At 37.3% G+C, this 17,328-nt stretch overlaps 2 protein-coding genes across 2 annotated transcripts; one reads left to right on the forward strand and one right to left on the reverse strand.

The window, feature by feature from the left end:
* On the forward strand, positions 1-383 carry LOC129237181 (uncharacterized). The gene is made up of 2 exons (XM_054871692.1): positions 1-103; positions 215-383. Exons 1-2 carry the CDS (start codon positions 49-51, stop codon positions 328-330), a joined length of 171 nt encoding a protein of 56 aa, XP_054727667.1. The 5' UTR covers positions 1-48; the 3' UTR covers positions 331-383.
* Positions 384-10,956: 10,573 nt separating this feature from the next.
* LOC129238304 (short stature homeobox protein 2-like) lies at positions 10,957-16,860 on the reverse strand. Its single transcript, XM_054873346.1, has 3 exons — positions 16,806-16,860; positions 16,615-16,725; positions 10,957-11,414 (listed from the first exon to the last, which is right to left on the reverse strand). Exons 1-3 carry the CDS (start codon positions 16,858-16,860, stop codon positions 10,957-10,959), a joined length of 624 nt encoding a protein of 207 aa, XP_054729321.1.
* Between the last annotated feature and the right edge of the window lie 468 nt (positions 16,861-17,328).

Here is a 17,328-nt window from a genome sequence, read left to right on the forward strand (position 1 = left end):
ATATAAATACGGCTGCGATTTAATCAGAGTAATATTATAACCAACAGCATGAAGGTCCAAGCATTATTTGCTTTTGTACTGGCCATATTGGCGCTTGTCGTTGGTAAGTACTATACTTATATTATATAACAAGTACATACATACGTACACAACCGGTGTTCTATATAATAGCATCATTTTTGTAAAAAATTTTATATTTACATTCAATCATTAGCTCGACCAAATTCTGTTCCTGTGGCAGTTAATGGAGGTGGAGGTGGCCCTTGGTTTGGTGGTGGCGGCGGAGGTGGAGGTGGCGGAGGCGGTGGTGGAGGGGGTGGTGGAAAGTAAACTCTTTTTTCTACCAAATGTCATTTTTATACCAACGTGACTTTATTTGAAATGTAAAAATAAAATACTGATAAACTTAAAATACGAGCTTTTTTGTCTTCGAATTATGGAACAGTGGAGCTGATGTCGGGCTGAGGTAATAGCCATCATCGAGATTGGGGAAGGAGTCATAATCGAGCCTCTTGGAGGTAATATCGTTTTTTTTGTAGTAGGCAGACAGCTTTCCTTTTTTTTATTAAATCTATGGCTTGAGGTACAAAATAACTTTAAGATAAGACTTAAAAAAATTTGATTCCAGCTTAGATAAAAATAGAGATCTAGGAAGGACGAAATCAAGATCGAGACTATTAAAAGTTTTATGAAATTAATTAAGAGTCCTAGTAATGGCTGCATAATTTAAATAGTTTTATTTCAAAGTTTTAACATGTCAAGGGAGGTGAAAACGCAATACTCTTTGGTGAGCATTGAAGCTTATCTGCTCCAGTCGGTCACTACAATTAATGAGGCCACAGACAGTGTCATAGATTAGCATTAGTTAGTGAGATTATTACATACATTGAGGAATGTGATTTAAACTTTTTTAGCATTCAACGGGTTCCAAGTAGTGGAAGTGGCTCATTAAAATGAAGAAATTGCAGAGCGAACCGCGCAAAGCTGCATTGAATTCTTTCGATGCTTTGGGAATAAACATTATAAATTGGATTCCAAATTACTGAGGTGTATTTCGGCTATGAATAGAGAATTACGGAAGTGTAAGAAGTATAAGAATCTGTAAAATGTCGCACATAACGTCGATGAAAGTCCAAGTTCAAATAACCCTTAAGAGTAATGAAACTAATGTGATTAACAAAAGGAGTGTCTTAGTCAGAAACAATACCAAGATGCGAAATTTCATTTACTGCCGCACATTTCAAATGGTATTAGTATAGGTAATCGAGTTTAGAACTTTAGAGAAGGTTATGTGGAAACATTTATTGATATGAAGCGATAATTTTGTGACTCCAGTTGGATAGATTATTTAAATTAACAATGAAATATCCGATGAGGCGTCTATTGGAGTGGTTGAGAGATTCTGCGGGAGATTTTTGGACCTTTGAACATTGGTGACGGCAAGTATCGTAGGCAATAGAACAATGAGCTTCATGAGATTTACGGTGACATAGACATAGCGCAGTGAATAAAGATCCAGCGGCTTCGTTGATTGGGTCAAGTCGCTCAAATGGATACAAACACTCCGGCTCTGAAAGTATTCGATGCGGTACCAGCTGGAGGTAGCAGAGAAAAATGAAGGCGTCCTTTGCGTCCAATCAAGAAGAAGGATAGTGAAATATTCGCGATGTAGGCAGTTCTGCTGGAACTTTTAAAATCATGTGCATGGAGTAGAAATTTGGTCAACCCTGAGGTACACCAGGTGTGGCAACGAAGGGGTGTGATTTAATACTGCGAATTTTGACATGCGGGATTCACTTAGAGAGGTAAAATAAAGAAAATTTGTATGGAAACCTAACTTATTAAGCGTTAATTGCGATATACGAAACTTACGAGGCAAGTTACTAACGGTCCAGCAGACTCTTCCTGGAAAAGCAAATATTGGTTTGCCGAATGTCCCTTACGAACTGCCATTAAGCTAAAGAAGTGAATTAAATACAGCCGGTCGCATTACAAGATAGACGTGACCGAAACTAAGCGGGAAGTGGTGGCTGCTGCTTAAATATAACCTAACGTTTCCACCTAATTTTCAATATAAAACTAATATCAGCCACGTCAATATAATCTAAACTTGCCTGTGCTTCTCAAAATGAAATGCTCGCGTTTTGAGTAGATTTATGATAAAATATGTTAAACCTTTCAATGGAAACATCAGTTGGTACCTGGCAACACTACAAGTGCCAAAGACCAAAAATATAAATAGCAACCCTCGTATTCTAATGGCATTTAATAGCTTAATAGTAATAGTTAATAATGTGCAGAAATTCAACGGTAACCCTAGAACTAAAATAACTTTTTTTCGGATGCAGTAGTTTTAAGCGTTTTATACCCCATTACCTGGAACCATTTCCACGACATCAAATTAAGGGCATTGACACATTTTCTTCGTACTTGTACTTTTTCTATAAAGCCACTATTCAGAGTAATTAAAAAGGCAGCGCCAAATACCCTATTCTTCCGTCAGAGAAGAATCGTTGCTAAATTTTACGATAGCCCATCAAATGATTGCATAAGTAGAATCCATATCACCTTGGGTTTTTCTGTTAACAAACAAAGAAACTAAAGTCTTATCTACTCAGCCAGCAGCCTAGCGTCGTACAAGTATAGAGGTTAACCCACATAGATCAAGTCAATCTTTTTAATATTTATTTCGCGCATGCACTTGTTAGTTGGAAATCTCTAGCGAAAGAAAGGCAAAACCCAAATTAAAAAAAAATTATAAAAATATAAGTTGCACGTACAACAAAAAAAAAAAACCCTGTGGAAAACCCTTAAATTGATAATGCATGCTCACTACTTTTTTGTCAGCTGGGCAGACGCAGTGATAGTGAAAACATATTTGCATATGACAGTCTATGGACTGAGTTTTGAGAGCAGTGATTTATTGTGCGATAAAAGAAGCAAAAAATTAAACGATTGGCATTCGCAAGACTTGGTTCTGAATCTTCACTAAATATGCGATGCTTAATTGTCAGCTGGCATGAGAAGCTGATATCAATTTGAGTAGTGGGTACCTACTATAAAAAATAACCAACACATAAGTTAATGAAGTGTTCAATTGCTTAAATAAATAATAATAAAAAGCATTATGGGAATGATATTAAGAAACTGATTTTAGAAATTGTTAGTTTCTGTAAAAAATCGGTTTAGAGTTTGCGAGTTAATAGAATTTATTTGAAGAAATATCATCTCACTTGCAATTGAAATGAATTTTTCCTTAAAATTGTTTACGGAAAAATAATGGATTTATTTTCTACAACTTAATATTTGTAAGCTAATGTTATTGCTCACATTTGGTATGGTAATCCACTGTAAACCAGAATATCTAAGTAAATTCTACATACAAACATTTCGATTTAGGTACCATTTGTGGATATCCTAGAATTTCGGGGTTCGGGACCGGTGGGGGAGGTCGGGGTATTCTTGGACACGGGGAATTGTTGGACAGCTCGGTATCTTTCCTCCCCGTAACGCTAGAGGTATCAACCAATAGCCATGCACTTATATCGTAATCAGCTCACTTTTTATTAGGCAGTCGACCTGTTTAGACACGCAGATTCAGCGCTGTCAAAGAGTAAAAAAATTCGACACTGTGAAATTTTTTTTTGCACTAAGTATTATATTTATTTTGACTGCTGTTTTCAACGTATTAATTCAGGTTAGTATATTTATAATATTCGTGTAACCTTAAATCACCGATGCATAAAGGAACTATGCATGAAGTTTGCATTGAGTTTTTTGTGCTATGACATTTTGTAAAAGTAAGCATTCGGGGAATTATTGGACACTTTTCTCGGGGGTATTATTGGACACTTAGTTCTTGATGTTTTACAATATAAATTCGTGTGATTGATATGTATAAGTGTTTTTTCATACATAATTTTATCAGGGCTTATTTTATTGTTTTTTGTCAATTTCTATTATTATTTTAGACTTATAAAGTTTTCTGTGACAGAATGCCGCGTTATTATGCCAAGAAAGAAAAGACGATTGATTTCGACAATATTTTGGAGGCGACTAAGCTGGTGAAATTGCACAAGAACTCCATTCGACAAGCTGCAAAGGCGAAAAACATTCCAAAAAGCACTTTGGCTTGGCACATTTCGAATTTTGACAAGGCAAATGTTGACGTTGCTGCTGATAATGTTGATGTGATGAAGAATTTGCTGAAAGAACATTCGACGACCGGCAAAACAGTGAGTTGTGTTAATTTCATTAATTTTCACAAATCACAAATAAATTTATTATTATTCATTAATTCATTTATTTTGCTTCATGAAGAAAGCTTTGTTTTCCTTCAAATTATGAATTTTTTAAAAATGCTTCAATCGAAATTTTTTTACATTAATTTATAAGTTGATAGCACAAATCTGTGAAATTTGACTTTTTTTTGTTACAAAAGATTTAGGGCTGATTTTTGCAAGTTTTTACACGTAGAATACGAACCTGATCTTAGAAATGATCCATTACTTCAGAATTTTCTATAATTTCATCTCAGATATCCGAAAAATTTCAATTTTTGTCATTTTCGTAAATTTTTTTATATTCATTTCATGAACCGCATTTCATGCGCATTTTAACCCGCAAAAAATCCTAAATATTAAAAATGATCCAATGATAATAAAAATTTTATCTCTATGAGGAAGCAAAATGTTCATGAAATGAACATAATTTTCAGCTTGTTTATTTTTATTTCAGATTTTCAATGCAGAGCAAGAGAGTGTGCTGATGAAATACCTTCTTGACGCCAGCAACATCAACTATGGATTGAGTTTGAATGAACTGCGAAAACTTGCATATGAATATGCTAATAAGATCGGCATTTCGTATCCGAACTCATGGAATGCCAACAAAGAGGCAAGTACGGATTGGCAATTGGCCTTCATGAAACGTCACCGGAATTTGTCATTACGAACAGCGGAACAAGTGAGTCAGAATCGTGCAAAGTCTTTCAACAAAGAGAATGTCGATGCCTTCTTCAACAATCTGTCGTCTGTGCTCAGTGCCACCCAGTTCGAATCGCATCGAATTTGGAACATGGACGAATGTCCATGCCCGACTGTGCCAACGAAAGTAGTCAAAACAATTGCACCGAAAGGAAAAAAGCGTGTAGGAACATCAACATCTGCCGAGAGAGGCACAAATGTGACTCTAGCATTGTCCGTTAGCGCGACGGGGCAATCAATTCCGCCGTTTTATCTCTTCCCACGGAACAACATGAAAGAGGTGTACATGACGCATGCAACACTTGGCGCAGTTGGTTTCGCAAATGGTTCTGGGTGGATGACATCTGAAGACTTCATCCGATATATGCAACATTTCATCAAACACACGGGCGCGAATGCGGATTCACCAACTCTTCTGCTTCTCGACAATCACACGTCCCATTTGTCGATTGAGGCCATTGAATTGGCATTGAGGCACGGCATTACCATGATCTCATTCCCACCGCATTGTACGCATCGTATGCAGCCGCTCGATGTTTCGGTATTTGGCCCTTTCAAGAACATGTTCACCATAAAACATGATGCTTGGAAGAAGTCCAACGTAGGCGTGATTTTTGATTTACATCATGTACCACTCATCGTCGACCAATCCTTAGACGTTGCCTTGACGCCAAAAAACATTAAGGCGGGATTTCGAGCGACAGGAATTTTTCCATTCAATCCACAAGCCTTCACGGAAATCGACTTTGTTGCTTCGAAGTTGAGTGGCGAAAATGCGTGCGACGATGATGAAGAAGATGTCGATAATCAGCGTCGAATCATTATGTCTGGGGATTCAATATCAACCGCAGCTCATGAAGAAATCACGACATCCGAACCATCGACAAGCATTGCGGTTTCGGTCAAAGACCTCCGCCTTGCATTGACATCGGTAGGTCTGCTGAAACTTGGCACGCCAGTTAAGAAGTCAAACCGTGGTCGCAAGCCAATGAAATCGGCCGTCTTGACATCGCCAGAATGTGTAACCGAAATACGTGAAAAGGCTAAGAAGAAACAGGAGAGATTATCGGAGAAAGGCGACACACCAGCAGCAAAGAAACGAAAAAGCACACCAGCAACAAAGAAACTAAAAGGCCGTGGAAAACCAAAGACTCCTCTGAAGAAAATACCGTCTTCTACTGAAATCGACGATGAGGAAGACATTGATTTCTGCATAATTTGCATGAAAAATATGCCCAAGAAGGAGAACCGCCGAAACACGGCCCATTGCATCGCCTGTGATCGAGGTGTTCACTTGAGTTGCGCCGGAGAGAACCCCAATGCATTTACGTGTGTTCAATGCGGTCCACAATAATATTTCTTGTCAAATTTCAATTTATTTTGTAAATTAAGTCTTATTTTTTCATTTTCATTTTCATTCTCAAATAAAAATTTTCGAACAATAATTTAAATTTTCTATTAATTTACGAACTGTCCAATAATTCCCCGAGATTTTTGAAAATCGCGAAAATCGATATTTTGCGCTAACTGATATTAACTGTACAATATCATACCATTTGATCAAGTTGTCATACCAAAATGAAGGTTATTTCTCGTACTTTAAAACTAAGTTTTCGCATTTTTAGAAACAAATTTTTTTTGCGAGTTTTCGTACAAAATGAAAGTGTGTCCAATAATACCCCGCTTTCCCTAGTTTTAAAATTTCAAAATTTCAGGAATGAGTTTAGGATATGAATCCCATTTTTATTTTTATTTTTATGGAATACGAGGGGTGCCTTTTATATTCCGGGATTTGGCAACCCTGGTGTTGCAATCTGGCAACTGACAGCTGTATCGCAAAGTTTGACATTTTTTACATCATCTTTTACTACTCAGAACGTTTTGAAATACCAGCGCTATTTGTGTTGTTTAGAGTAACTTTAAAGATTCGAATTTCGTGAAGGTCGTCCAAAATCAGTTGTTGTTCCGAAAACCATTGATGCTGTGCGCGAACTGACGAACTGATTGCAAGATCGTCATGTGACCTATCGTGAGATTGAGACAATCTTAGGCATTAGTGGGACCAGCATACATTCAATAACATTCAATAACATCATAAACATTTGACTGTCAAAAAAATTTGTTCGCGTTGGATCCCACACAATTTGTCAATCGCTCAACAAAAGGCTCGTGTCGATTGGTCGAAGAAAATGCTCAAAAAATACGATCGCGGGGCTTCGAAACACGTCTATGACATCGGACATCGTGACAGGTGATGAATCATGGATTTACGCGTATGAGCCCGAAAGTAAACAGCAGTCGACTGTATGGGTGTTTCAAGATGAGCCAAATCCAACAAAACTTGTTCGCGCACGAAGCACTTCCAAGCAAATGGTCGCCTGTTTTTTCGGAAAAACTGGACATATCGCAACCGTACCACTAGAACAACGCAGAACAGTAAATTCTGAGTGGTACACAACCATTTGTTTGCCATTTGTCTTCCAAGAAATTAGGAAAACCAATCGCCAAAGATGGATCACTCTTCACCAGGACAATGCGAGCTCTCACACATCGGCTCAAACAACTGCATTTTTGAGCACCCAAAACATCGAATTAATGGGTCATCCACCGTATAGTCCTAACTTGGCACCGAATGACTTTTTTTTATTCCCGTACGTAAAAAACAAACTGAGAGGTCAACGTTTTTCGACACCTGAAGAAGCGGTTGCGGCATTCAGAACGCATGTTTTGGAGTTTGGAGGTACCTCATTCAGAGTGGCAAAAGTGCTTCGACAATTGGTTCAAACGCATTCAAAAGTGTATAGATCCTCATGGAGAATATTTTGAAAAACAATAAAGTGATTTTCGATGATTAAAATTTGTTTTTGTTCTCTATTCCCGACATATAAAAGGCATCCCTCGTAAACGTTTATCGAATTAGAGGCCACATGAATCTGATAGTGTTTTCTAGTTTCCAAAAAAAATGTCCCTTCATTATTTGCAGACTTTAAGAAAATGTTTAACACTTCTACAAATTAAAAAAGGTTTGCATGGGATAAGGCAAATTCAGAACGGAATTAGGCAAATTTAATACGGATGAATTTTCTTTTTGGGAAATAGTTGCATGCGTCGATTTCGGTGTACTGCTGAAAATCAACAACGTCAACGAACTTTTAAGAATCGTGTTTGTAGCTTTTTCTTAAAAAAAGATTTGGCCGTTTATTTGTGTTTATCATCAATTTGAATAGAATTTAATAAATAAAATTTAACAAAAAGCATTAGGCTTCTTATCTTGGCGACAAATAAATATTTTTAATTTAAGTTTGTATGAAATTTTCTTTAAGAAGTATGTATTACCCCTTATAAAACAAAAATGCAGTAACTACTAAAATGAAGTTGATTTTAAGATAATTTAAAATAAAAGGTCTTTCAAAAGTGACGCCTAGGTATCAGTAATCAATAATTACAAGACGGTACCTTTTCTTGTGTCAACTTTGACATTTGCCAAGTAGATGGATATAGAATTTTACAGGATAGAACAATGCTTTAAAATTATTGAAACTTATTATGAAAATAGTCTATCTTCAAGAACAAAATTTGGTGGACATAATCTTCTAAATAAGGCGACAATCCAAAGGTTGGTGAAAAATTTCAAGAAACTGTGGAGGATAGAAGAAAGACTTTTAGACCAAAAATTTAAAGTGAACGTTCTATTGTGTGTGTTGTGTGTTCTGAGTGTTGCTGAACAACTTTAAATATCTATATCTCGACGTTTTCAACAATTAGGCATTCATGAATCGACTGTTTGGCGGATTTTACCTATAGACGTGTTCATGGTGGGCATTTAAACCATGTAATTTTTCTCATATATTTGTTAAGAGTTGATTGTTTATGTTTGTTGAATAAAAATAGTGAAACCAAACAGAATCTTAATGTTTGCATGTTTTATATTAGTTTAAAACAATACCCAAACGCATCTTTTGAAAGACCCTTTATTTTCTTATTTACTGACTTTCACTTCAAATGATATTGAACTGTAGCAAAAATGTGAGTAAATCGCGAAAGGGTTAATTTTTTTAACTTTGTTTTTGTTTTATTTTTATTTATTGAAGTAAAAATTAATAAAAAAAAACACAGAATATACAAATATACTCCTCCTTCTATTTGTGGCAAGTAGAGGTGCCAAACTATCGATGGTGGGCGCCATCGATGGTGGTCGATAGTCGCAATAAAAAATATTGATTGAAAATCATTGAAATTTGTAAGAAAAAACAAATAATTTGAGTTTTATTTTAATTCATAAGGAACACTTTAAAACAACTAGATATTTTCACAAGTGTGAGTGATTTACATTTGGAAAAAAAGAGTAAGAGTACAGGCTATGGGTCTTTTCTGCCAAAATATTGAACTTATAAGTTTAAGGAACATTGCTTACATTTTATGAAATTACATTTTAAGGGAAAAGCTAAAAATACAAAAGCCTTATAGAAGACTTAAAAGCTAAAACTTGAAAACTATATTATAATATGATTTATTTATTATAGCGAAACGTTCACATTTTCTTCTTTAAGCCGTGTTCGCCTATCAGAAACAATTTGTCCCGCCTTGCTGAAAGCTCTTTCCGACTCCACAGACGTTGCGGGGATGCATAAATATTTATACATCAGTAATTTTAATAAAGGGAAATCCACCTGGTTGCCCTGCAATCAAATGTATTACCAAAACTTACTTTTATGTATCGAAGATTGATTTTTTCATTTTACCTTGATCCATAAAAGAGGGTCCATTTCCTGTGGGGCTATGTGTCTCTCCAGATACTGCCTTTTAATAATGATTGCATCAGATCGAACATTACTCTTTTTAGTAGCACATCGTTGGTTCAAAAAATCAAAAATTGGGTCCGTAGTGGTCGTGCTTGCTTCCAGACTGACAGGGTCTTCAGCATGAGTCAAATTGCCCAAATTGACCAACTCATTTTCCAAGATACTTGCTGCTTGTTCAGCATTTGCGTTGGATTGAAACCCATCTTCTTTGAAGCGTGGATCCAAAATCGTAACCATCCTTGTTACCGTGCGTAGCTCATATATAGATAGTCGTTTTTTAATCGACTCCAACATAGCATCTTTCATAGATTTGCCTACCGCAGTTGCCAACTGAGATGAAAGATTTTCAATTTGCCGATATAGTCCATATGCCAATGGTATTATTAATGACACTGTAACGTATTTGCCACCAGAAACTTTTTCGGACACGTTCTTAAATAATGCTAATATTTTGTCAATATCTTTCAACACGTTGATTTCCTCTGCAGTGAATGGTAATGGTGCATTTGTTGTTGATAATAGCACACTGGCAATGGCTTCATGGGTTAATAAAACTCTCTCAATCATGCCGTGGAAGCTGTTCCACCTTGTTGGGGTTTCTTGCAACAAGGTACATACATATATGCAAAATTTTCTTGAACTTGTTTCAATTTTTCGTTCGCAATTGAACTTTTCTTAAAAAATTTTACAATATTTTTACATTTTGCAAACAAAGCTTTTGTGACATCGTTGTGATTGAGATTCTAGCCATCCTGGACTACCAAATTAACTATATGAGCAAAGCATGGCAGATTTCGGATTTTTAAAATTTCACATGCTTTCAGCATTGAGCTTGCATTGTCAGTTACAATGTAGACAGTTTTTTCAAAGATATGCCAAGATGTTAATATATCTTTTAAAGTGTCTGCAATATTTTGTGACGAGTGATTTGTAGTATCGATCAGTTTTTTGGTTGCTAGCGATGCCGTTTTGATGCCGTATTCATGTACGAAATGAACCGTTACCGTTAAAAAGCTGTCTACATATCGCAAGTGATAGCAATGTTCGAAACCTGCTCCAAAATTGTTGACAATTTTTCCGTCGCTTTTTTAAACAAATTGGTCCTCAGGACGTTTTCCAAATGACTCCGGCTGGGAAGCTTGTAACGTGGATCTAAGGCTGTAATTAATTTAATAACCCCTTTGTCCTTCACTATGCTGAATATCCTCAGCAACCATCTCTGCTACGAGTTTATCTAAGTCCTTTTTACGCTTGGAGTTTGCATCATACAACACAGCCCTTTTAAAGTATGACTCCACTGACCGCATGCTGGACTTGCAGCTGCTGCTGAAAGACGCAATGTTCTCGTCTTGTACAACATCTTCAGCAACTTGTGTATCAGGAACATTTCTGTCCAAATTCAGGTGAAACCGTTTAAGGTGATCATGCAGGTTCGATGTGTTGCCACTGGTTTTATACTCCTTGGCGCAACTAAGGCATTTGGCAAATTTCTTATCATCAGATCTTTTAAAATAATTCCACACATCCGAAATTTTACTTTCCTTTTTTTGTGCAGGCTTCTCCAACACAAAATTTTTTTCGCTGTCGCTGCTGTTGCAATCGCAACTTGCTGCAGCAGAACTGCGTCCTAAAATTAGACAAAAGTGTTCTAAGCATTCTTACTAATTATTTGAAAAATGTATTACCTCGTTTAAGAAAGCGATCCATTTATATATTTTTACGAATTGTTATTTTAAACACTTTACAACTTTACACTTTTTAATATTTGTACACAAGCGACGCCACAAATAAAAAAAGCGCGAATATTTGCTTGGTGATGTGTAAATCGCTCTTTTGACGATACTATCGTCCACTATCGAGACTTTGAATCATCGATAGTTCAGTAGCTCGATAGTGCCCCACCATCGATGGTGACGATAGTGCCATCGATAGTTTGGCACCTCTAGTGGCAAATGATTTTTATGAGATTATTTTTGGTGGTAGATATTAACTCGAATGTTTGCCATTGCCTGCCGAAGTGCGGTCGCTATTAGAAAAAACGTTTTCTAACACTCCCGAATGGTCGTTATGTCTCAACCCATTCGGCTACGGCGGCCGCCATAATAACAATCAATTTATATATAGGCATAGTTAAGAAGTTTAGTGAATGAAAATGGTTATAGTTTTATGGAAAAAAGTATTGGGTTAATTAAATGTTAACTGAATTAGAGACAATTTTGTTTTTGAACAATTTTTTTACTAAATAAAACAATGGTTGTGAGTGACGAAAATCTTATGCGCGGGTGATGAAAGGTTTTGCTGTTTGACCTTTATGCACTCCACTATTTATCTGTTATTATACCGCAGATTCAATATGATTGACGTATGACATTATTTGCAAAAATTATAAATCTTTTGGACGGGTGATTAATTTTGCGCCACCTTGTATGTATGCACATTTGTTATGTTAAAGAAGCGATATTTTACGGCATTTATCTCAGTACTGTTTACAATTAATAAACATTTTATTGCTTTCTACTCAACGCTCGATTTGTTGCCTTTGGCGTTTCAAAATTTTATTCGCAGGTAATAAAATTGCGTTAGTGGACTTGTGCGTGACTACTATTCGATGCCCACTGCATATATGTACAATACTACAGTACATACTCGTATAATATACCTTCAATGGGCATGATAATATTTAATAAGTGAAACAAAGTTCCTGGTAGCCAGCACTTCTTGTTTTTTATCTAAATATTATTGTGACTAAATATTATACAACAGAGATAAATAATAACAATGCAGATATCTTTGATACCTCCACTTCTGTTGTAGATAAGGTCGCTGAACTCATATCCGAGAATTGTCTTAGTCATCTATTTGTTCTGTAATGTTATAAAGGGTGGTCAATTTAGCGTTTCGAAGTTGAAATATCGATCCTTTTGTTTTTGGCAGCTAAAAGAAGAACATAAAATTATTAGCAGTAGCAAAAACAAATACTTCGAAAATGATTAAATTTTCACTTGAACAAAGTTGGGAATAATCAGTTGAAATGGTGATGCCAATTGACAGTCGCGGTTGACTCACCTAGTTGATCGGTTTTCAGGGCTAAATATTAAGCCAACCTTAATGACGATGATTTATAAATGATGCTGTTAATGGAGTTGAAGAGTTCAAAACATGTATTTGTTTTTATTATTTTCAATATCTTTAGTTTTTAGGATGGCTTGGTAGTTTGAGCAACCGTACAGGGAGTAGAGAAAGATTAAAGATTACGCCCAAGCCCCGACGGAAGAGAGGGACGATGCGACCAAAGATTCCTTCTATGAGCGCTTGGAACGTTCCTATGAGCGCAGCCCCCGCCACGACATAAAAATCGTGCTTGGCGACTTCAACGCCAGGGTGGGCAATGAGGGATTTTTTGGTTCCACAGTCGGGAAATTCAGCCTGCACAACGAAACATCCGGTAACGGACAGCGGCTGATCGACTTCGCCGGGGCCCAAAACATGGTAGTCTGCAGCACCAGATTCCAGCATAAAAAATCCACCAAGCTACCTGGCTGTCCCCTGATCGAAAAACGCGAAACCAGATCGATCATGTTGTGATAGATGGAAGACACGCTTCTAGTGTATTAGATGTACGTACGATCCGAGGACCCAACATCGACTCGGATCATAACCTTGTTGCAGCCAAACTGCGCACATCCCTCTGTGCAGCAAAAAACGTACATCTACCTACGCAAAGAATGTTCGACATCGAAAATCTGCAATCACAACAGACAGCCAGAAGATTCGCCATTTTGTGAATTTATTGGTAAAATAACACGATTATCAACATCTAATGGTCGGAATCTACCATATAAAGGCGATAAAGAACAACAAAGCCGCGGGCGCCGACGGACTACCGGCTGAGCTATTCAAACATGGCGGTAAGGAGCTGGTAAGGTGGATGCATCAGCTCCTATGCAAAATATGGTCGGATGAAAGCATGCCTGCCGATTGGTATTTAAGTGTGCTCTGCCCAACCCATAAGAAGGGGGATTTGTCATCTAAATATCGCCTATAAGGTTCTAGCGAGGGTGTGAAAGGCTGAAGCCCACCGTCAACCAACTGATTGGACCTTATCAGTGTGGCTTTAGACCTGGAAAGTTTACCATCGACCAAATATTTAACATACGCCAAATCTTGGAAAAGACCCACGAAAGGATAATCGACACACACCATCTCTTCGTCGACTTCAAAGCTGCATTCGACAGTACGGAAAGGAGTTATCTGTATGCCGCGATGTCTGAATTTGGTATCCCCACAAAACTAATACGGCTTTGCAAGATGACGTTGCTGAACACCAGCAGCGCCGTCAGAATTGGGAAGCACCTCTCCGAGCCGTTTGATGCCAAACGAGGTTTCAGACAAGGCGACTCGCTGTCGTGTGACTTCTTTAACCTGATGTTGGACAGCATCGTACGAGCCGCAGAACTTAATCGCTCAGGCACAATATTTTATAAGAGCGTACAATTGTTGGCGTATGCCGATGATATTGACATCATCGGCCTTTACAACCGCGCTGTTAGTTCTGCCTTCTCCAAACTAGATAAAGAGGCAAAGTACCCCCTGTCTTCAAACAAACAGTCGGCGCACTCGCGTATCGGCACCTACGTCACTGTAGACAGTTATAATTTCGAGGTTGTAAAAGACTTCGTTTATTTAGGAACCAGCATTAACATCGATAACAATGTCAGCCTTGAAATCCAACGTAGAATCTCTCTTGCCAACAAGTACTACTTTGGACTAAGTAGGCAACTGAGCAGTAAAGTCGCCTCTCGACGAACAAAACTAACACTCTACAAGACTCTCATCATGCCCGTCCTAACGTATGGCGCAGAAGCTGGGACTATGACAACATCCGATGAAGCGACGCTTGGAGTGTTCGAGAGAAAGATTCTGCGTAAAATTTTTTGACCTTTGCACGTTGGCAACGGCGAATATCGCAGACGATGGAACGATGAGCTGTATGAGCTTTACGACGACATAGACATAGCGCAGCAAATAAATATCCAGCGGCTACGTTGGCTGGGTCATGTCGTCCGAATGGATACAAACGCTCCGGCTTTGAAAGTATTCGATGCGGTACCAGCTAGTGGTAGCAGAGGAAGATGAAGGCCTCCTCCGCGTTGGAAAGATCAGGTGTAGAAGGACTTGGCTTCACTTGGTGCGTCCAACTGGCGCCGGTTAGCACGAGAATGAAACGACTGGCGCGCTTTGTTAAACTCGGCCAAAATCGCGTAAGCGGTTATCGCGCCAATTAAGAAGAAGAAGAAGAAGATTAATACCGAAAAGGCTATCGAAACAATTGATTTCTTGGCGATACCTTGCACTGGAAGGGCTTAGAATATTTTTATTTAGCAAATTAGACCAGACCATCTTATTCTGATTGAAATCACCTAAAATGTAGAAATTATCATCTCCATTCTTGTCATAGATATGAAGCAAGTTATTAATATGAGCTTCAGATAGAGATTCGGTGCTACAAGGCGGGATATAGGATACACAAATTAGCAATTTTCCATATGTTTCAAATATACAGACACAAAGTTCGTCTAGGGAGCCATCCTCCAAAAGTTGAAAAACTAAAGAAGTTAGAAGACGCTTAATCGCAGTAAGAACACTTCCACCTATATTGCGTCCTGCTTTTTTTCTACATCCTGACCCTTGGATGTATTCGAAATGAAGCCGGGTCAAAACAAAAATCATTATTGAGCCAAGTTTCGACTAAACCATGCATACCAATGTCAAAACGCAATGGATTAAGAAATCCTTGTTCACAGACACAAAATATTTTGATAATAAATACTTAAATTTAGATTATTGGAATTCGTATGAGACTAATTAAAATTAGACTGCGGACTGTGATCCATTCTGATCCTTTGACAAAAAAAAATGGCTGGACGTTAATACCCGCAGGCTAAATTTTGGGTGAAAAAGTAATAATTCTACATTATTTTCTCGATAGTGGCTGTAGTGATCGATAACTCGTAAAGTATCGATCAAACAATTTAAAGTTTCAGACTAAAAAAATCGTTTGCCGTTTTTTTTTGGTCCATTTAGTTGTAAGTTACAGGGTACGAGCATTAACTATGGAGGTCAATAAAGAGAAAATTCGGTACAATTTATAGTTTTTCTGTGATAAAGGCGAAAATGCAAGCCAGGCCGCTGAAATTGTGAACGGTGTTCATAGTGCCGATACTGTAACGTGCAATTTTGGTTTCGTCGATTCCGTTTCGATTTTTGATGTTAAAGATGCAGTTTGCACAGACAGGCCCGTCGTCGAAATTGTCGATAAAATCACAGAAATAACCGAAGTTGACCGGCATGTTAGTAGTCGTAGTATCGCCCAGGAGCTAAAGATCGACCATAAAACAATTTTAAACCATTTGTACAAATATTTTAAGCAAAAATAATGGAACTGTTTTTCCCAAATTCATATTAGGATCTAAAAGCTACAGAGGGTAGGTATAAAAATGTACTGAAAAATAGGAGGGAATTGCTTGAACTAATAAAAATTATTGGAAAAATATTCAGCAAAAAAATTATTTGAGAAATATTCCTTTCCCTCAGAGCCGAATGAAAGTAAATTCCAAACGGTTGATGAACCATCCTGTGTGCTTCTGTTTATTTATGTTTATTTAGCGAAGTTAAATAATAAATACGGAACACATTTGGTAATTACTTCGTAAATTAAAAATTAACTCTTAAATACATACATTTCTCTATGATTTAAAAAAAGTATATTTGTATTTTTATATAATTTCAGACTTTCGCAAAAGACTCTGGGACTCCTTTCTATTTACTCCCATCACCGCCATCCCCACCATCTGCACCCCCCTGTCCACCTCCGCCACCGCCTCCGCCACCACCCCCACCACCATTTTTGCCTCGACCACCTCTACCTCCGAAGCCGCCTGCAAGAAAAAAGGAGTACAGTTATTATGAATTATTCAAGCAACCTATTGAACACAAATTGAAACCTTGTTTCACTTACCAAAAGCCACTGCAAACATGGCTAGAACGAAGACAATGAGAGAGTAGAACTGCATTTCGTGAAGCCTGCAGTGATCAGTGAACTGTCAACGCCTGGCTCTTATTTATATAAAAAACACAGCTGGCGTTTGCTTAAAATGTTGTTTTAGTTTAATTTTGGCAAACAAAAGGGTTTGGATAAAGGCCGGAAGCAAAATTATGTGCTTTTCTTCTATAGATAAATTATTAAGAGGCATTGAACTCAGTTAAAGTAATATTTCTTTTCACATATGGTGGCAAGAGGCAGGCACTTATTGAAAATTTTTTAATGAATTGAAGCCGGAATATAGCCGTTTTCGAATTCTAAAGAATGGAATTAATGATTTTTGTTTAATTATGTGAACTATGTGAAATAATTCTATGAATAAATTTCTGAAATTAAAATATTTCGAGGTATATACACACATACACATCTGTACAAGTCATAAAAAATGTGGGTACACCTTTTATTTTACAACTTTTAATTACTATAAAAATCGTCAGGC

This window comes from Anastrepha obliqua, chromosome 2 (genome assembly GCF_027943255.1).
Source record: "Anastrepha obliqua isolate idAnaObli1 chromosome 2, idAnaObli1_1.0, whole genome shotgun sequence".
Lineage (NCBI taxonomy): Eukaryota > Metazoa > Arthropoda > Insecta > Diptera > Tephritidae > Anastrepha > Anastrepha obliqua.

Excerpts from the sequence above, each read along its gene's own strand:
- LOC129238304 (XM_054873346.1), bottom strand. The coding sequence starts at position 16,860 with ATGCAGTTCTACTCTCTCATTGTCTTCGTTCTAGCCATGTTTGCAGTG. Across the intron at positions 16,726-16,805 it reads CATGTTTGCAGTGGCTTTTG|GCGGCTTCGGAGGTAGAGGT; the intron begins GTAAGTGAAACA and ends TTTTTCTTGCAG. Across the intron at positions 11,415-16,614 it reads TGGGGATGGCGGTGATGGGA|GACGCAGTTCTGCTGCAGCA; the intron begins GTAAATAGAAAG and ends GTCTAATTTTAG.
- LOC129237181 (XM_054871692.1), top strand. The coding sequence starts at position 49 with ATGAAGGTCCAAGCATTATTTGCTTTTGTACTGGCCATATTGGCGCTT. Across the intron at positions 104-214 it reads CATATTGGCGCTTGTCGTTG|CTCGACCAAATTCTGTTCCT; the intron begins GTAAGTACTATA and ends TTCAATCATTAG.